This window comes from Lissotriton vulgaris, chromosome 5 (assembly GCF_964263255.1).
Source record: "Lissotriton vulgaris chromosome 5, aLisVul1.2, whole genome shotgun sequence".
In the NCBI taxonomy this organism is placed as follows: Eukaryota; Metazoa; Chordata; class Amphibia; order Caudata; family Salamandridae; genus Lissotriton; species Lissotriton vulgaris.
Genome location: NC_141693.1, coordinates 665,896,789 through 665,918,360, shown reverse-complemented (window position 1 = coordinate 665,918,360; position 21,572 = coordinate 665,896,789). Strand labels below are relative to the sequence as shown.

At 48.0% G+C, this 21,572-nt stretch overlaps 1 protein-coding gene across 8 annotated transcripts in view; it reads left to right on the top strand.

Annotated features, from left to right (window-relative positions):
- Positions 1-21,572, top strand: part of DLG5 (discs large MAGUK scaffold protein 5) — a 1,254,082-nt gene that overhangs the window by 470,231 nt on the left and 762,279 nt on the right. For all 8 annotated transcript variants that reach the window (XM_086922111.1, XM_086922103.1, XM_086922109.1 and 5 more), the window contains one exon: positions 19,769-19,901. In XM_086922111.1, the coding sequence (XP_086778237.1) occupies positions 19,769-19,901 (133 nt within the window). The remainder of the gene's footprint in view (positions 1-19,768; positions 19,902-21,572) is intronic.

Below are 21,572 nucleotides of genomic sequence, written 5' to 3'. Positions count from 1 at the left end.
AAAGGCTAATGGGCCTTTTATAATACCATACCTCTGCTGGCAAGAACTGGGGATAACTTACCTGCCACCTCGAACCTGCTAACCTGTGCAGCGCATTGTCTGTGAGTTGGTTTCCCTCCCGCCGCCGCTGTAGTTTACCTCGCGGCCGCCGAGCGGAGGGAAACTACACCTCCCAGCCTGCCCTTGACCCGGAAGACATCACTGGGGTCACCGCGCCCGGAGGCGCTTCAAATTGCCGGCGCCCTCGGTGGAGCTGGTGCTCTGCTGGCAAGAACTGGGGATAACTTACCTGCCACCTCGAACCTGCTAACCTGTGCAGCGCTTTGTCTGTGAGTTGGTTTCCCTCCCGCCGCCACTGTAGTTTACCTCGCGGCCGCCGAGCGGAGGGAAACTACACCTCCCAGCCTGCCCTTGACCCGGAAGACATTACTGGGGTCACCGCGCCCGGAGGCGCTTCAAATTGCCGGCGCCCTCCGCGTCGCGGGACGCGAGCGGGACGCCCAGACAAAGGCCGGACAAAGGGCGGACAGTCTAAAACAGTCCAAGACTGGCCACGACTGGACTGGGCCAGGACCCTAACAACATCAGTACTGTGAGTTGCTTGTCTTTTTTGGCCCGTTGCCATTGACTGCCCAAGGGCCCAAGGCCTAACAACCTGTTATTGGTAATATTTTACTATCTTGCCATATTGTATTAGGTTTGAGTGGCGCCTACATGTCGAGACAGAAAACCCCCATCACCCCTGCCAACACCATGGACAATTATTTAGTCCAGGTGGTGGCAAAAATCAACAGTGAACGGAGGTCTTCCCTGGGGCTCAGTGACTCTCCACCTTGTGCACAAATAGAAAAATTAGGTTCAACTCAATCAGACTCTGATGAAACAAATGTAATAGATCTACATACTGACGAAAATAATGATTGTTCAGTATTAAATGTTTCTACGGCATCCATCGCTCCACAACTAGATACTAATGCCGACTTATTAATTGTGGATGAGATAAATATGTCCTGCAATGATTTAGAGTTAGATAAGGAGAGCATCTCCCCACCAACGCCCGTTCCCTCACCAAGAGCAGTAAGAGGGACCACTAAGGTTCCCCCTAAAAGAGAAGGATTGCGGTCTAGCAGGAACAAACCAGCAACCCCCCCTAAAAATAAACATAAAAGTGTTATAGAAGGAATAAGGGAGGAAGGGAATGGCAGTACAGGATGGGATGATATGATATCGAACAAGCTCATGGGTATGTTAGAATCTAAGATATCTCGGTTAATTAAACCTCTCATATCTAAAATAGACCATCTCACGACAAAGTTAACAAATTGGAGACCCTTCTAAAAATAACAAATGATAGTGTGGGGGAAATACCTAATTCAATAATGGGTAAACTTGATGAAAAACAAGTGATGGGAAATATATCAGGGGGGAACATTCCTGGGGGAGCAGAAGACATACCAGTGCCCATTCAGCCAACTAGAACTAGACCTATGGATGACGTTAACAACCCTACAGCCTCAGATCCTTCGCTAATCCAAGGGAATGTTATAATCTCTGATTTTAATACAGAAACAAGCCCTGTAGAGTTAATTGTAGAAGCCTCACCGCTGATTTTAGTGCTTGCCAATGTCCCACCACTGAAATTAGGCCAGATTGAGTCTCCAGATTCTCTACTAAATAAAGCATTGCAGTGGTTGAGTAATAACATGCACATATCTCCCTGGGGTAAAGAAAAGCTGACAGAAGACTTGCTAACAGCGAGACGGGTAAAGTGGATAGGGACTAAAGCCAATAAATTTGCAGGTGATTGCGTGGTATTAAACTTTAAGGGTCCTGATGTATTACCGGACATTCTGCTTAATATCTTCCCTCCACAACACAGAACAGCCGAAATAATTCCACTTACGCTGGACTTTTTTTACAGCAGAAGAGGACTTGTGGCAAAGCCAAGCATATTAAGGACCAAGTGGTCAGTAGTGGGAAATAGAAGGGCTAGGGGTGGCCCCATCTGTGACTGGGGGCTAAATTTGGAAAATCGTTACTCGGCTTTATCCGATTTAAACGAATGCGATTGACTCGCAAGATGTGAACCAGCCTCTCCCAAAAGGCAGATGATTCAAAAGAACGCAAGGGCAGAAAACGTGACATGCATACTCTTGAACAAGCACATAACAGGCAAGCAGATAATAGGCCCAAGGGAATCTCAAACCTTCGCTTCTGGAGAACCAAAGAAAGACATAGAGGGCTTAAACAGAGTTAGAGAGGCGAAAGAGAGCAAAACAAATCTGACGGATGGAGAAATAGTAACTGCAGAATATGAAGTACTTGTAAATAATGTTGAGAAGGGTCAGACATTGCAACAACAAGAGGCATCACTATTGTCTCTTGTCTCTTGGAATATAGCAGGCATAGCAAACAAGATAACTACACCGGAATGGGTTGATTTCATTGATCAATATGACATCATTATGCTGCAAGAAACTTGGTCACTGACCCCAACCTTTCGACAGGGGTATTTAAACTTTTATATGCCAGCAACTAGAAATCGATTAGGACGCCCCTCTGGAGGCTTGTTATTTGGATATGCCAGTCACTGAATTGTTCTATAAAACAAAGATCTGTACCATCTAATGATATTATAGCACTTAACATCAGTTGGGAAAATGGCCAAGAATTTGTCCTGTTAGATGTTTATGCCAGGGGAGTGGGCAGTGGCAAATCCTCAGAGGTTGTAACGACTCTAGAGCAGAATATTGAAATGTTAACACCAAAATCCCACGTAGTAGTGGGCGGGGATTTTAATGCCACTTTCGAACCCTTGGGTTAAGAGGATAGGATCTTGGCAGAGGAGGAGGATGCCAAGTGGGGAATACCCCAATTGGAGGTGCCTGTTATTAAGAAATGGAGTGCAGTGGCAATCCAGTTAAAGAGTCTCTGTCTAGCAAGAGGATTGAGAGCGGTAAACGGGCGCTCGCCCTCTGATTTAATAGGGAATAACACATTTGATAATGGCCGAGCAGCTAGCAGAATTGATTATCTATTATTGGATGTAAGGGCTTGGAATAAAATGTTAGATATGGTTGTGGAAGAGAGACTAGAAAGTGATCACAACCCTTTATGCCTGACCCTTTACTCCTATAAAGAAGCTACGGAGCACCCCAATAAAAATGAAATGGTGACGCAAGATGTTGCATGCTCGAATAACCAACGCCATTTGAAATGGAGAATGCTATCAGAAGACGTATCAAGATTAGAGGTCCTTAAAAAATTAGTAGTTGATGAAGTAAACAACATTAAGTCCCATTGTGGGAAGCCTAACTTCCAAGACTACATGATGGAGGCCCATGAAAACCTCTTTTGCAAAATCCAAAGCTTCTTCATTAAAACAGCAGATCCAAATAAAATAAAAAAAGATCAATTAAGACAAGGATGGTATGACAAGAGTTGTAGGTTGGCACGACTCAACTTACGTACAGAATTGAGAACAGGCAATGCCATAGCAGTTAGGAGGGCTAGAGACCATTATAGACAGACCCAAAAACAGGCCAGGAAACGCTGGGATGAGGAATGCTGGTATGAACTGAAGGAGGCCTGTGCTGCCAAGGATTCCAAGCGATTTTGGGCCTCAGTAAAATGGGAGACGGGAGGGATAGCTGCCCAGCCTCAAAATTACGTTTCTAAAAATAAATGAACCGAGTTTTTCCAACCACAGTATGCCCGAAATCCAGCCTACATCTCTGACCAACCCCCCCCACCCGTCTTTTTCAAAAACCAAATATTTAATGAAAAGGATGTTAGTAAAGCATTAGATTGTGTAGCGGGGGGAAAAGCACCGGGCATGGATGGAATCCCGGCTGATATATTTTTATCGGACCGGAATTCCTGGTGTACTTACTTTAAAATGTTGGCTAATGCTGTGGCGATGGGAGGGGAAGTACCTGCTTCATGGAAGGGAGCAGAAATTATCCCTATATTTAAAAAAGGCGACAAAACTCTAGCTAAAAACTACAGACCCATCAGTCTTATTGACACAGCCCAAAAACTGATGGGGCGCCTAGTCCAGAATAAATTGCAACAATGGATTGACAAAAAGAACATACTGTCACCCTACCAGGCAGGGTTTCGCCCCCTAACTAGTAGTGTAGACCAAGTCCTTTATTTCATAACTATCTATTGGAGAAATGTCACACTAAAGAAGGGGTCATTGTATGCCGTTTTTGTGGACTTAAAAGCAGCCTTCGACCTGGTCCCTAGAGAAAAACTGTGGCAGACCCTGGCTGATGTAGGTTTAAGCCAGGAACTCCTTACTCTCCTAGTCCGCCTCCACGAAAACAATTTTGCTAAAATCAGGTGGGGCAAGCAGGGAGAAGTAACAGACCCCTTTCCAGTAGAACGAGGAGTAAGGCAAGGGTGTGTCCTAGCGCCAACACTATTTTCAATTTATATAAACGGCATTGTTGAACACCTAAAGAAATCCCCAAGTGACGCCCCAATTATAGCAGGCTCCCACGTCCCCGTCCTGATGTTTGCGGACGATACGCTTTTACTTTCACGCACGCCGAGCGGTCTCCAAAAAGTGGTTGATGCCTTTGGCGAATTTTGTGATAGTAGGGGCCTTGAATTGAATACCACCAAAACTAAATTCATGTGCCTAAATCACCAGTCCACTTTCAAAGGCGTAATAAAATATAAAGGCACCCCTTTAGAAAAAGTGGACGCTTTTTCTTACCTAGGCATCATCCTACAGGGAAACATGAAGTGGAAATCGCATATTAACACAACAGTATTGAAGTTTAGTCAGCTTGCAGGCGCAGTTGCTTTAAAACATCGAGCCTCGCTAACTAAGCCGGTAAATTGTGCACTTGAAATTTATAACATGAAAGTATTGGGTGCCTGTTTATATGGATCCGAATTATGGGGGTTTTCAAACTTGGGAGAGCTGGGACGTGCAGAAAACAGATTTTTGCGAGGGCTTGTAATGGTCCCCCAAAGCACACCCATAACTCCTCTAAAACTGGACCTTGGTAGAAAAAATATTGAGGACATAGCCAGGTTACGGCCTCTTTTATATTGGAGACGCCTGATGGTGACCCCAGAACTAAGCCATTATGCTGCAGCCCTGGCAGATGTTGTTAAGTTCGATCGTTTTCATTGTATTGCATGGCTAAAAGAACTACGGGGACTTCTTGTAAAGTTAAAATTGGAACATCTATGGGGCACTAATGATGTGGCTAGTTTTCCTTCGAAAGCAAAACTGAAAGAACTATATTGGGAGATGGTGTATTTAACAATGTTTTGTAAAGGATCCCGATCAAAACTGTCAACACGTTTTTTGGACATAAAAATGTATCCGTCATGCGAACCATATTGGGACGTAATTGAACGACCACATGATGGGAAACTATACTTCCAATTCCGTATAGGAACATTACCAGTGAATGCATTTAAGAAACACTGGTCTCCACTGTGGGATGAACATTGTTATTATTGTAAGGATCAAATAGAGCACATTTCCCATTTGTTGTTCTGTTGCCCATTGTATATTAGCCCTAGGCGCAAATGGTTAAAACCAGTGTGCTTAAACATGGGTACCCGTAGTCAATCGATAGCCCTCAGGATACTAGAATCCGATTGTTCTACATCGTTTGTAGTTGCTGTAGCAAAATTTCTTGCTTGGGCATGGGCAATCCGTACTCGCACTTTAATGTTAAATACAACAAAATGAAACATGACTGCTATTATCTAACCATTCCGTTACATGAATTGTCATTTTTAAAATAATTTTTATGAACTTTGAAAAACTTTTTGTATTTTAACATGTATAGCATTCGACTGTCAATGTTTAATGTGTGTTTTAGAAAGTATTTTTTAACTGTAGTATTTATTGTAATAGGGTTAGGAGGATGCTTTTATGACAAATGTCGAATAAAGCTTTGAAATTTGAATTTGAATACCATAGATTCAGTCCAGCTCATGAAGATCTGAAAATTACAGGGGAGGATCCAACGAGTATGGCGATCAAGGCAGCTATACTATCACCAAAGACAATCCAACTATAATACAGGCATGTGCTTCTAGCCATCATCAAAGGCAGGAATACTGAAGGTCATCAGGATAAAATAGGAGAGCCTCTCATTTGCTCTCCAATGAAAAACTGTTAAAGAGCCTGTCGGGAGTATTTCCCTTTTTACCCTTGCTTGGGAGCCAATAGCCTTCGATGTCTGGGTGAGACAAATTGTTTACCATACTTTGAAATGTATTCAAAGTCCTCCTGTATACCTACCCAAGAAGGAAACCTCGCCTCCCTCTGAGGGTGCTACAACAACAAATTCCTCTCCTCCTCAAGGGATTGATATAAACTGTCCCAAAATCCCAAAGAGGCCAGGGTTTTCATTTTAGATTATTCTTGATAAAAAATAAGACAGGGGATTAAAGGACTATGTTGGACCTCAGACAGTTGATCTAGTATTTGAAAAGCAATCCTTTTGAAATGTTACACTGCAGGATGTCCTGATTTGCCAGGAAGGCAATTTTAAGTCATCTTTAGATCTTCAGGACTCATACTTCCATATACCCATCCTTCGAAAACACAGGCTATTCCTCTACTTTTCAGTAGCAGGAAAAGACTTACAATTCAAAGCACTTCCTTTGGAATCAAGTCAGTACCTCAGGTTTGTACCACATGCCTTGCTCCAGTAGCTGCCTTCCTCAGGCAACAAGGTTAGCATTTGTACCCATTTTTGGATGACTGGCTTGTCAAAGATCCATCTTCGGAAGACGCAAGGGCTTCTGCGGCCACCTTCATTAATCTCTTTCAGAACTAAGGTTTCACCCTGAAGGAAAAATGCTCTCTTGAACCCAAGATGAAAAATTCAGTTCCTGGGTGTTGTACTCGGCACGCAATTGGAGAAGGCGTTCCCCTCTACGTAGAGAGTGATAAAACCTCAAGCCACAGAAAAGAGTCAGTCTGCAAAGCAGACAGTTACAGTAAGACTGTAGAAGTTGCTGTCAGTCCTAATGATATCCTCTATAGCCCTCATTCCTTTTTTCAGACTGCGGATGATACCTGGCCTACAAAACTGGACATGCAGTGAATGCTAATAGAATGCTCTTTAGATGCCATGGTACAGGCACTTTTGTAGCAGAGTTTTCCAACAAATATCTCTTTCCAAGATATAACGAGAAGGATTGTACTGACAACATATGCATCCATGGGCGGCTGTAGGGCTCACCTGCAATAACTTTCAACTGGGAGGCAATTTCAGAAAGAATGCTTAACATCAATGTGCTGATGCTCTGTGGCATGCAATTAGACCTTCAAGCGTTCATCCTGAGAATAGCAGGTCAAGCAGTTCTAATCAGAAGAGACAACACAACATCTATGTCCTACATAGCCAAACAAGGGGAACATGGTCCCTACCTTTCAGAGGAACATCAATTGTTATGGGACTGGGACATTGCACATTAGATGGCTATCACTGTGGATCACCTGCCAGGTCGCTAAAATGATCATGCGGATGCCCTTAGTTGCCGCCTCACAGACTGCCACGAGTGGGAACTACACCATGACCAATTGGATGTTATATTCCGACAGTGGGCTCATTCCATGACCAATCTCTTTGCCACACTGAGCAGCAAATAATGCCAGTACTTTTAAAGCAGATTTCGCCATCCAGAGAGAATGGGCAATGCTTTTTGCTTTAAAAATTTTATTTTACTCCAAACCTCTTTATTAAAATGTTAAGGCAGAAAACCAAAGTGCGACATATCAGCCAATACATGTGAAAATGTCAGGAGACCATAAACTACATGGATTAGGGACCAGACACCCAGGGCTCACCAATCCTAGAATATACAGCACTAATGGTCAAATAGCATAATAAAAGATCATCCGCAGTGCATTGTGTTGCAGCACGTATGAGAGAAAACATAAAACATTCAACGCCATCAACCGTAGGTCAAATACATGAGTGTTATGAGAAAGTGGTGGGCCAAGGGTGCAGTGCAAAGGGTACGTCCCTCCTAATGAGCTAGTAGCGAGCCAGGCAGCTTCAGTGAAAGGTTTAGTCAAAGTACTTGAGCGCTCGTTAGTGTCGGTCGATTGAAACATATAAATTCTATATGGGTAAGATATTAGACCAGCGGACGCAAAAATGATTGGATCCTAGACTCAGTCTTAGTCAGAATGTGGCAGAGCTGCTCCATTGCCATTATGTGCCACAGGGGAAAGAACCACTGGGCTACAGAGTGGGGCGTTCGTCTTTTTCCATTCTAATTCTGCCAGGAGCAGCTGGCTGATCAGCTGCCATTCAGCATGGGTCTTCGCCTCTAATGCAGAGGGTTGAATACCAAGGATAACCACGAGGTAGGAAGTAGGGGGCGGATACGCTATGATGGCTTTGATGTGGTCCACCAGTGTTAAGAAAGCAGGACTACCATATATGGCAAGAATCCCCAGTTACTAGTTTCCATCTCCACGAAAGGAGAGGAACTGTTGGGGTGTATGGTAGAGAGGCATGCTGGTGTGTAGTGCCACTGAAACATAAGTTTGTTTGGCGTTTGCTTAATGCATATACTAAAGTATGTTTTCCATATGTCCTGCCACAGTGTCTACCATTGTTTGGGCGAGATGTCCTCCTGGACCATGCCATTTAGTCTGATGGGCGTGAGTGTGAGGGGGCATGGAGTGTTGGAATAAGTGATATGTGCAAGAAGTAAGTCCATGCGAGCCATCATATGTCCGCTCCAGCTGCTCAAAAAGGGTATAATGCTGGGTAGCCCCAGGATAAACAGAGGGGTGCAGTGCCCACTTCCACAGTTGACAGTATTTTTTTTCAAATTTAATTGAGTTTATAACACCCTGTGGGCGAACCCCAGTAAGCGGTATACAGACAATTGACGAAATGTAGATACAAAAGATACCAGAAAGGACCTTACCAGAGGATCTGAAAAACATTCGATCCAACATCCCACCCCTCCCCCTACCCTGCACCACACTTCCCACATGGAACAATAAATACATACACGATAATAAAAATATGTCCACCGCCGCAGCCAATGAGCGCATTAGATTGGGGAGTCATCTATGATTAGTCTTTCAATAGGGTCTGGATTTGCTGACTGTGAAAGGATGGACAGGTCAATATCCCAGAATTTAGCCCACTTGGTCCAGATCTTCCCATGTTTCTGCGGGCAACCCCGTGCCTGAAACACCGCCACCTCAGCCGACATACATTTATCTAGAGCTGATTTCCAAGCCGCCACCCCTGGGGGAGAGGAAGACTTCCAATGATGTGCAATGTCACGCTTGGCTAAGGTGAGACCTAGGAATAGAAGGTGCCTCTTATATCTGTTTCTCCCGATGTCTTCCGTGCCATGAAGAAGGGTTAGTCGAGGATCCGCTGGGAGGTCCCAGCACAACACTCGCCCAAGACAGGACAACACCCGGACCAAAAGTGTTGTAGTGCAGTGCAGCCCCAGACCATGTGGAGAAAGGACCCATTGTCAGAATTTCAATGGAAGCAGGTAGGGGACTAAATAGCCCCCATCTTCCGAAGGCGGGTGTAATGTACTCTGTGAAGATACTTAAACTGAATCAACCTGTACCTAGAGGCAAAAGTGGCATACCTAGGGCTGGCAAGGGCCTTAGTCCAGTAATCGTCCGTGAGTGCCAGTAAATCGGCCCCCCCACGCTGCCCGAGTACGGTGTATGTTTGTCTTGGAGTGCGTAGTTAGGGTCTGATATAGTTGGCGGACTTTGTGTCCTCCCAGATCCCCCATTAACAGTCTACCCTCTAGTGGGCGGAATTTGGGTAAGGACATAAGGTGCTTTATCGGGGGGACAGGGCATGGCGGAGCTGAAGATACTTATGGAACTGGGATTTGTGTAGGTCAAACTCCTCCTGCAACCTCTGAAAGGATTTAAGCGTGGGCCTGCGCATCACATCACCTAATGTAGATATTCCTATAGTATCCCATCCTGGAATCCGGTTAGAGAGGAGACGGGCCGGAGATGCGTGCCCCGCCAAAGGGGTGTTGTGCCACAGTTGACAGTATTGAAGCCTCTCTGCCTCCGGGAGATGGTATTTAGTCCTGCATTGATCAAAAGACTTCATGGAAATCCCCACAAAGGGATCTCTGAGTGTTCTACCGTCCCCATCGCTCCAGCCGCGAAAGGAAAGGGCGACAGTGCAGGAACAGAGTCAGGGTGGTTATGGGCTATAGGCATATTGACAGAGGGAAAGGTAGTGAGTCCATTTTTAAGCGCCAGTGTATCACATATTTGGAGCACTTTCTTGGTGGGGGGTAGCAATATATGCTCTGGGTGGCCAAGTGTTTTTGGGGAGCCAGGCAAGATCCCACAGGGGTTAGCAAGCCACTGCTCTATCCATATGGAACTAGTGCTTCTCCTCTTTTTCTCACCACCCACTCAGAGATGTAGCACAAATGGGCAGCCCAGTAATATTCAAGGAGATTGGGGCATGCTACACCTCCCTTGTCTCGGGCTGCATCATTAGGGCATTAGATATTATAGGCCAGTGGTTCCCAAACTCTTGACTCCTGAGGACTCCCATTGAGTCACCACTGGAAGCCGGGGACCCCGAGCAATTTGTAGGATTTAAATTTCAAACGTTAAAACAGTAATTCGAAAAAATGGAACACAAGTTTTCACACAAAACAAATACTCAAATTACTAAGGATGTAAGGGTCATATTTACAAGCCCCTATCACTATGGGAACATCACTTTTTGCGACGTTACTGTGGCGATAGGGGCTTCACCTTATTTACAAGGCAGTGTTAGCCACTTAAAGTGAGTGGCTTAACGGTGCCTTGTAAATAAGATCCCCTTTCACACAATGCTTAGCGTGAAAGGGGTGGGCAGTGGGTGTTGCGGTTTACGTTTCCCCTGCAACACCCATTGATTTTTACGCTGCCCCCTATTTACAAGGGCAGCGTAAATAGGAGGCAGCGCCAAAATTAGGACCAGGGAAAATCTGGCCTTAACTTGGCGAAACAAGGAGAAATACTTTATTTCTCCTCGTTTTTGTAAAACACCTTGGATTGTTTATGTTCAGGAAGGTGACCCTTCCTGCACATCAACAATCTTTAAAAAAAAAGACTTTTTGTAACTTCCATGTGTGCTGCATTAAGCAGCACACATAGAAGTGACAAAACAACATTTCAAGATTGTTGATGTGCAGGAAGGGGGACCTTCCTGTACATAAACAATCTTTTGCTGTTAAGTGTAGCGCCAGCGCAGAGCAAACGCAGGGCTGCACCATATTCTTGTAAATATGGTGCAGCCCTGCGTTTCTGAAGTGGCCGAGTGTGTTGTTAAGCCAAGGAGGATAACAACACTCTCCGCCACTTCTGCTGCAGCTGTTTGATGACAGTCTATATGTCTCTGTGCTAGATTACGAGTGTCACTTATGAACTGCACAGTAACAAAATAATCTCTGTGACAAAAGCAGTAACCCACTGACCTATGCATATAAAATACTTTTTTTAAATGAATGGTACACTTTATTTGCTGTAGGCATATTAACTCTCTGTGCTACATTAGATAAGTCAAAGCTGCCACTGGCCAAAACTCTTGTCTCTCTCCAGCAGGGACATTACTCACTGGCGTTATCTCGACACTTTAATTGTTCTTTGAAAACAAACTGCTAATTATACATTATAAAAGATACTTTGCAGTGCTTTTAAGACTGCTGCCTGCGGACCCCCTGGGAATGTGTCAGGGACCCCTGGGGGTCCGCGGACCACAGTTTGGGAAACATTGTTCTAGGCCATTTCCCATATCATATAAAGGAACTGATGATATGTTGTAAACACAGAACATCATCCTGTGGAATCTGGGTGGGCAAGGTTTGGAAGAGGTTCAGGGCGCTCTGGAGTACATACATTTTTATAATGTTCACCCGGCCCAGCTAAGAGAAGTGGAGTGACTTCCATTGCAGAAGATCCATCATGATAGATCTGTGGAGGTGATGCCAGTAGCACTAGTTCCTGACGCGAGCATGGGGGTGAGATTAAGACCTAGGTACCGAATTGTATCCGGTGACCAGTGAAATGACATCAGACCTTGCCGGGAAGGTAGATCTTGCTTGGGACTAGTCAGGTTGAGCACACATAATTTAAATGTATCTGAAAGAAACAAGTTAGTATTAGATTCCTTACCTTGGAATATCCCCAGGCGTCAGACTGGATCCGGAAATTTTTCTGCGTAGCAGTACCCATGCGTGTCGGTAGGCATTGTCCGCGGCTCCGCGTCCGTCGTCGGCGCCGTGATGACGTCGTCGGAGTACTTAGAAGCCGCCTCCGCGCGCTGACGTCAGTTCTTCTTTTTTTTTGCGCCAGCAGCGTTGATCCGGAGAAAGTGGTACCCATAGTCAATTTTTGACTAACTTTTTCGATCCTTTTGATCATTTTTTTCGAAGTCCTCTCGACTTCGAACGGTGCCGGTAGGGATGCCTGGATTTAAACCCTGTGAGGACTGCGACTTACTGATGTCGGTTACCGACCCTCACCGCCGGTGCCTTCACTGTCTCTGCTTCGACCACGACGACAAGGCCTGCCCCGACTGTCGAGCCCTGACGTCGAAAGCTAGGCGGGAGCGGTCCCGCAAGCGGTTCGAACTCCGGCAGTCGGCCCCGCGCCGCGAGAGGTCCCGGTCCGGTCGAAGGTCGAGGGACCAGTCGCGGGGTCAGAGCCATCATAGCTCCGGGATTCACCATCGTTCTTTGGGCTCGAAGTCGTCAGGTAAGCACAAGAAGTCGAAGAGGCGTCATTGCTCTTCCGACTCCCCCCCCCGACGCTCGCACGACGCGGCCGGGGGTTCGGGTGACACCGCCCACGCGGCTCCGTCGGAGTCGCGGGCGTCGCGGCCTGCTTCATACCCTCCGGTCCCTGGGCAGAACGCGACTCCGGAGGAGATCGAGCGCTTCCTCATGGCCATGAGGTCGCTCTCTTCTCCGACGGGCTTCGCGGCGCCTTCGGGCCTCGCGGACCCGTCTGGAGGCCCTAGCGGGTCGGGTGCTTCGACGCCGGCGGGTGCTTCGGCCCCGGCGCCTTCGGGCCTGGCACAGCAGGGCCCCACTGGAGCCGCCTCCGGATCCGGATCGTCGCCGGTTGACCTGACGACCTCACCGGTGCCGGTCCTTAGGGTGTTACCCCCGGCGCCGCCTTCGGGCGATGCAGCCGCCGATGCCTCCCTCGCTACAGTTCCGGTGTCGGGGGGGCGGCGCCGCTTGGCGCCGTATTCAACGCCGATGGGAGATTTTTTCTTCAACGAACCGGCCCCATCCTTTAACAACCCTGACTATCAGGAGATGGGTGACGAGGCGTATTGGGAGGGGTCTGAGGACCCTCTGACAAGTGATTGTCACTCCCAGCAGGACTGGACAGGTGAACGTTTGGGTGCCAGTGGTCTGGACACTTTGCCGGAAACTGGTTTTGTCTCCGCTCCTACCGTGGGTACGGAAGAGGGGGTCAACCTTCAGTGTGATGTTGACGAGGGCGGCCAAAGCCTTGAGCCTTGAGCTCCCCGTCGCGGCCGTGAGGACTAACCTCTTCACTGAGGTCCTTAAACCGCAGTCAAGCTCGGCTGAGCCTCTGCTGCTGTTTAATGAGGCCTTGACAGACGTTCTTTTGGGCACTTGGTTCAGGCCCGCTACAGGTCCGCCTGTAGATCGGAACGTGGCCAGGCGCCACTGTCCGGCTTCCGGGGACCCATGTTTCTTGTCCACCCATCCCTCCCCCGAGAGCCCGGACTGGGAGGTGTCGTGTCCAACTCCCAGTCCGCATTCCCGACGGCTCCACCCGATCGGGAATCCAAGAGGTATGAGCAATACGGGAAAAAGGTATTCTCCTCCCTAAGTTTGGGACTGCGGTCTTCCAACACCGCATGCCTCTTGGGCCGCTACACCCACTCTCTGTGGGACGCGGTCGCGGACGTGCTGCCAGAATGCCCGGCGGAGGTCAGGGCTAAACTCGCCCACACCCTTGCGGAGGGTCGAGATGCAGCACGGTTTTCCATCTGGTGTGGGCTGGATACCACCGACTCAGTGGGCAGAGCGATGGCAACGACTGTGGCGATTCGTCGCCACGCCTGGTTGAGGGCTGCCAACTTTTCGGCCAGAATACTCTCATGGACATGCCGTTTGATGACCATCGCCTTTTTGGCGACAAGGCAGACCATGCGCTTGAGAGCTTTAAGGACTCTAGGGCTACGGCCAAGTCCTTGGGCCTCTCGGCCCCGCGCCAGCAAACTGGCGTCTTTCGCTCCTTTCGTGGCCAAGGAAGGGGCGCCCCACACGTGCTGCCAGCCACGCACTGCAGTCTAATTTTCAACACGGTGGCGGCTGTGGGAACCGCCGAGGCGGCGGTCGTGGACAACGGCGAGGCCAGTCCACACCTTCCACCTCAGCACCTGCCTCTAAAGCCTCCTAGTCCATGCTTTCAGGCCCACGTGACGCCAGTGTGGGGCAGGGGTTCGCCATCAACACTTCCACTGGCGCACTGTCACCTCGGACAGGTGCTGCAAATCGTCCGAAGGGGCTACTCCCTCCCCTTCGAGGGGACCCCTCCAGCCATGCCACCGCAGTACCACCGCGTGTCGGGGGATCACTTGCGACTTCCGCAGGAGGAAGTTACGGGCTCTTGGCCAAGGGGGCAATCAAGCGCGTTCCTGGGCCAGAAGTAGGGTGTGGTTGTTACTCCCACTACTTTCTGGTGCCCAAGAAGGGCAAAGGGGGCCTACGCCCTATCTTGGATCTGCAGAACGTCAACGGCTTCCTCCGGAAGGAGAAGTTCAAAATGCTGACACTGGCTCATGTCTTAGCTGCCCTGGACCCCGGAGACTGGATGGTAGCGTTGGACTTGCAGGATGCTTATTTCCACATCCCCCTCCTGCCGGGCCACAGGCGCTACCTGCGGTTCACGGTAGACCACGAGCACTTTCAGTTTACCGCGCTCCCCTTCGGCCTTACCAGCGCCCCACAGGTGTTCACGAAGGTGATGGCGGTGGTCGCAGCTCATCTGCGCAGGTTAGGGGTTTCAGTCTTCCCCTACCTCGACGACTGGTTGTTGAAGGCGGGCTCGCCCCAGACAGTCGCCAGCCACCTCCAGACGACGGCAGACCTCCTGCACCAGCTGGGGTTCTCCATTAATGTGCCGAAGTCACACCTGTGCCCCTTTCAGAAGCTCCTTCATCGGGGCGGTTCTCGACTGTGCGCAGTTTCGGGCTTATCCTCCCGAACAGCGGGTTCGTGATATTCAGGCTCTGATTCCGATCTTTCAGCCTTTATTCCGAGTCTCCGTCAGGTTGACGCTTTGGCTTCTGGGGCTGATGGCCTCCTGCATCCTTCTGGTGCTTCACGCCCAGTGGCGGATGCGGGCTCTGCAGTGGGACCTGAAGTTTCAGTGAGCCCAGCATTAGGGCAACCTGTCCAACCATGCCCTGATCTCGGAGGGCACTGTGAGACAGCTGCAGTGGTGGCTCATGGACCGCGATTGGGTCAGCGGCAGATCCCTCTCCCTTCCCCAACCGGAGCACGTAGTTGTGACGGATGCGTCCCTTTAGGGCTGGGGGGGCCACATGGGAGAGGCAGAGATCAGAGGCCTCTGGTCTCTGGCGGAGTCCCAGCTCCATATCAACCTTTTGGAGCTGCGGGCGATTCGTCTAGCACTGAAGGCATTCCTCCCCTCTGTCTGGGGGAGTGTAGTTCAGGTGTTCACGGACAAAACCACCGCCATGTGGTACTGCAACAAACAGGGCGGGGTGGGGTGGCGGACCCTCTGCCAGGAGGCTCTGTGCCTCTGGCAATGGCTGGAACATCAGGGCGTGACCCTGGTGGTTCAACACCTGGCAGGTTCTCTGAACGCCAGGGCGGACGAACTCAGCCGCCAGTGCATGATGGATCACGAATGGCGTCTGACCTCGGACGTGCAAGGCCTCTTTCAGCAGTGGGGAGAGCTTTGGTTAGATCTATTCGCACCTAAGAGAACGCGCAATGTCATCAGTTCTGCGCGTTGGAATTTCCAAGGCGGCACTCGCTCGGAGACGCTTTTCGTCCCGAGTGGAGTTGCGGTCTGTTGTACGTTTTTCCGCCTATACCACTTCTGCCCAGAATGCTGAAGAAGATCAAGCGCGACTGGGCCCAAGTCATCCTTGTGGCTCCGGACTGGGCACAAAGGTACTGGTATCCCGAGCTACTCAGTATGTCAGTTGATCCCCCGGTTCATCTGCCTCTTCAGGAGGACCTTCTGTCGCAGCAGCAGGGGACGGTCCTCCACCCAAACCTGTCCAGTCTCCACCTCCATGCTTGGAGATTGAGCGGCGCCAGTTGAGGCCATTTGACTTGCCTCCTTAAGTTTGTAATGTTATTCTGGCAGCCAGGCGTCCCTCCACAAAGTCGGTATACGCCTGCCGGCGGAACAAAGTTGTGACATCGTGCACAGCAAAGGCTGTGGATCTCCTTTCTGCCCCTCTTTCTGAGGTTCTTCTCTTCCTTCTTTCTCTTGTCCAGCAGGGCTCTGCTCTGGGCACTATCAAGGGCTACCTTTCTGCCCTTTCGGCCTTTCTAAGGCTGCCTGATCACCCTTCTTTGTTCAAGTCCCCTATAGTAACTCGTTTTCTGAAAGGCATCACGCAAATGTTTCCACCTGTCCCTTTTGTAATGCCTCAGTGGGACTTGAACCTGGTTCTTACTTTCCTGATGTGCGCTCCCTTTGAGCCGCTTCACTCTTGTCCTCTCAGTCTTCTCACCTTGAAGACAGCTTTTCTGGTTGCCATCACCTCTGCCAGGAGGGTGAGTGAGCTCCAGGCTCTATCTTGCAAACCCCCTTTCCTGTCTGTGCATCCGGACAAAGTGGTGCTGCGTACAAAACCATCCTTCCTGCCCAGGGTAGTCTCTGCTTTCCACATCGGGCAGTCCATCACTTTGCCCTCCTTCTTCCAGCCTCCGCATCCTTCAAAGGATGAAGAGCGGCTCCATCGTCTGGACCCAAAACGTGCGCTTTCATTTTATATGGATCGCACACGCCAGTTCCGGGTGGATGACCAACTCTTTGTTGGCTACATGGGTGCGAAGAAAGGACGGGCGGTGCATCTCTCGGTGGGTCGTTCTATGCATCAAGGCGTGCTACTCCTTGGCTAGAAAGGAGCCTCCAGTTGGGCTGCAAGCCCATTCCACTCGGGCCACGGCGGCTACTACTGCCCTGGGTCGGGGAGTCCCCCTGCAGGACATTTGCCAGGTGGCTACGTGGGCCTCGCTGCACACCTTTGCGAGGCACGGCTGCCTGGATAGTCCAGTCCGGAGGGATGGCTTCTTTGGCCGTTCCGTCCTCCAGGACTTTCTGGTGTGAGTATTGGTTCGCAGACCCACCACTGGGGTTGGTATTGCTGGGGTATCTATTCTAAGGTAAGGAATCTAATACTAACCTGTTTCTTTCAGATGAAAAAGTTACTTACCTTCGGTAACAATGTATCTGTAAGAAACAGTAGTTAGTATTAGATTCCTTACCGCCCCACCCATCCTCCCCGTTCTGCGAACTGATACCTAGGGTTAAGGTCACCCCCTTTCAGAGCCCTAGTTTCATGGCACCAGTGTTGGTTCTCGCATGGCTCTGCGTATCTGGCGCGGAAAAGCTGTGTCGAAGAACTGACGTCAGCGCGCATGGGCGGCGTCTAAGTACTCTGACGACGTCATTCCGGCGCAGACGACGCAGACGACGGACGCGGAGCCAGAGACGACGCCTAACGACGTGCAGGGGTATTGCTACGCAAAAATTTCCGTATCCAGTCTGACGCCTGGGGATATTCTAAGGTAAGGAATCTAATACCCTAACCCCTAAAACACTACTACGCTACCCACACTACTCCCACCCCTACACTACCCTAAACCCGTAAACACTACTACGCTACCCACACTACTCCCACCCTTACACTACCCTAAACCCTAAAACACTACTACGCTACCCACACTACTCCCACCCCTACACTGCCCTAAACCCTAAAACACTACGCTACCCACACTACTCCCACCCTTACACTACCCTAAACCACTACTCCGCTACCCACACTACTCCTACCCTTACAGTACCCTAAACCCTAAAACACTACTACACTACAACACTACCCACACTACTCTCACCCCTACACTACTCCCACCCCTACACTACCCCAAACCCTAAAACACTACTACGCTACCCACACTACTCCCACCCCTACACTACCCTAAACACTATTACGCTACCCACACTACTTCCACCCCTACACTACCCTAAAACACAACTACGCTACCCACACTACTCCAACCCTTACACTAACCTAAACCCTAAAACACTACTACGCTACCCACACTACTCCCACCCCTACACTAAACCCTAAAACACTACTACGCTACCCACACTACTCCCACCCCTACACTACCCTTAACCCTTATACACTACAATAAACAAACACTAAAACACTACACTACCCTAAACCTAAATCACTACACTACATAAACACTACCCTCCCCAATACACTACACTAAACAAACATGACAACACCACAACACACACTAAAACGTTTTTAAGAAACACACACACAACACAAACATTACCACACTACTTTTAAACTACCCTAAACCCTACAAAAGTAACCCCCACCCCATGCACAAATCCCCTTACCTCTCTCCTATCCTGCGTCGCCATCGGATCCTGCTTCCTCCTTCCTGCTTGCTTCACGTCGTTGTGAGGAAACAGCCTAAGTTTCCTCTCAACGACGTGAATAGCCGCCCCCGCCGCCACCATTACACATTATATCGCACGCGTTGTAAAAGCGCATGCGATGCAATGGTATGCATGGTTTTACCACGCGTTGTAACATCGCATACGTTGTAACTCATGCGATGTAAAAGCAATGCGTGGTAAAACCCACGTTGTAATGGCTGTTCCCAACATTTCATAATCCTATGTAATTTGAAGGGTTCAAAGTTGCCGCAAACAGGCTCACTTCAGTGAAAATTCATCATCAGTGTGTTATCCAGGACGTATACCAGTTACACGCATCTGAATAACCAGTCCACAAATCCTTGTTTGGCATTTATGCTCTCCTGCTGCAATGTCTTGCAAGCGGTAGGTTTTGCTCTAGAAATTCGGCAAGACCTTTCAGTTGGACCTCACTTGGATAAAAGGTAAGTAAAAGTACCTTCAAGCGGATTTTGGTTGTCTGTGTCCTTACTCCCCATCCTTGAGAATACTACAGACCCAATCATTAGATTATATTCTGTGCTTTAGTCGTGGATTTTCGTAGAAACATGTGGCCACATGGTGGGAAGAGTCAGTTGGATTCAGGGATAAGACTTTCCCTATAGGTGGGCTCCGATCCCCAGTATGTGAAAAATTAGAAGCTTTTTCTGTGCGTACATTTCTGCTGCCTCCAATTCTGAAACAGTTGTTAAGGAAAGGTAGCCAAAGCCGACATACCAACATCACTGTGAATAATGAATATAAATGGGGGTTTAAGAGCTGAACCAGAAGGCCGATGGTAACCCCAATATTGAAATATGCAATCAAGCAGCACAAAATCCTAAGTAAAATCAGTTACCAACACAAAATATCAGTGTTGACCATATAGCTTTCCATTTTGTTGTCCTTCATTTTTTAACATTTTGTTAGTTCAGTCATGATTTCCTGGATTTTAGTTTTTCCAAAAATCATTCAATTGATAAAGTATGCATAAACATTTTTCTTTTTCTGCTAATGGATATTCTTATTTTTCAGGCACAGAAGTACACGCCAAGCGGTGATGAACTCCCATCTCCAGAACTGCCAGAGTGGGTGCGCTTTTCACCGAAACGTTCACATCGTCACAGTGAGATGTTCATCCCTGCACACAGTGGGGGAATGTCAGCAGGTCTGTTTTGTGCCTTAATAGGAATTGTGGAATCTGACATCTGTTGCTCTCCTCTCTACGAGTCTAGTTGAGCAGTGTTCCTGGAAGGTACTGCTTTGCCAGATTACAAGTTGCCTGATGTTCTTGCATTGGGTAATACTGGGCCGGAACTCATGGCATGTGTGCTGATCTGGCCCTGTTAAAACCACTGCAGCAAAAGGGGCTGATACGGAGAGCATTGCATCAGCCCCTCCTAGCGCGACCTATTGCCACTTCGCTGGGAAAAATTGCAGCGCTTTCAACAGCCAGGCCATCAATTCCTAAAATCTCCCCACTCTGCCCCACTGTAGGTTCCCCCGGTGACATTTTCTGCCTGATCAGAGCAGATAGTAAATGTCAGCGAATTTGTCCCTGAAAATGGAACATTGCAAATCGACTTGTATTTTCTGGCCTGTTTGTTCCCATTCCAGGGACTGGTACTCATAATGGTTTTATTCTTGACATGGACATGCTGTCCACAATGGTTAACTCAGACCCTGGTATCTCCCTGTTATGAATCCACCATATTCATAATAAGGGCTCATTTGCCTTCCTGGGATATCTTCAAATTTATCGTAGTGCCAATTTACATTGTAGCTGCATTTTTGTACATAACCATCTCACAATTAAAGCTTTCTGGACTTATCTTTTCTTTAACACTTATTTGCAAATGTTTTTTTTTATTTTGTGCTTTCGGTTATTATTGATATACTACTGTAGTCTCCCATTTGCTTTCATTTCTTATCTACATTACCTATGTCTTGTTGTTTATCCGTTGTAGGAACTTGGTTTTTTATGTAGTGTATGTAGAAAGTCCTGACGACTCCTTTTGACTTACAGGGCTTACATTAATAACCCCAGCTGCCCTATTTTGTGGTAATGTGGGCAAGCAGTTTAGGCTTATCAGAGGGTTTTGCTAAGTATTTGTTGAACACACAGAATCAATAAATGACACATACACGCAAGAAGAAACTCAAGACTAATTAGGAAAAATAAATGTCTTTTTATATCATTTTAGACACCAAGATTATTGGAATCAGATAAGTACTTAAGACGTTATCAAATTTTACTGTAGAAAAGGATATGGTATTGTGGCATCTTGGAAGGTGCACAGGCATGTAGAGTATATGACTTGGAGTGATAAAAGATGGTGTGATAGCTCCTGTTCTAGGGCTTTGCTTAAAGGTCTGAAAGAATGCCCTAGAAATAGGCAACAAATCACAAAATCAAGGAAGATCTATAAACAGGCCATTAGGGTTAGGAAAAATCAGATTAAAGAAGATGCCTGGGATAAACGTCTGTCTCCGGAGGTTTTGAGGGATAGTGGGAAATTTTGATTGATTATTAATGAGTCTTATTTTTCTGGCGAAGTAAATTCCCCACTTGACTGTAATATCCCTGATGATCAGTGGATAGCCCACTTTGAGCCCACTTTGAGAACATTTATGGGCTTCAGAGGGCAGAGAGATTGCAAGAGGCAATTTTGAACTTAGAAACAGCCCACGCAATGGTGTTTCAAGAGATAGAAGTGGAAGGAGCAATTATCGAGACCAAGAAGAATAAGGCGCCGGGCCCGGATGGGGTCCCAGCAGACCTTTTTAAAAGTTTTCCTAAATTCTGGGCCAGATTATTGACAAATGTTTTTAATGCCTC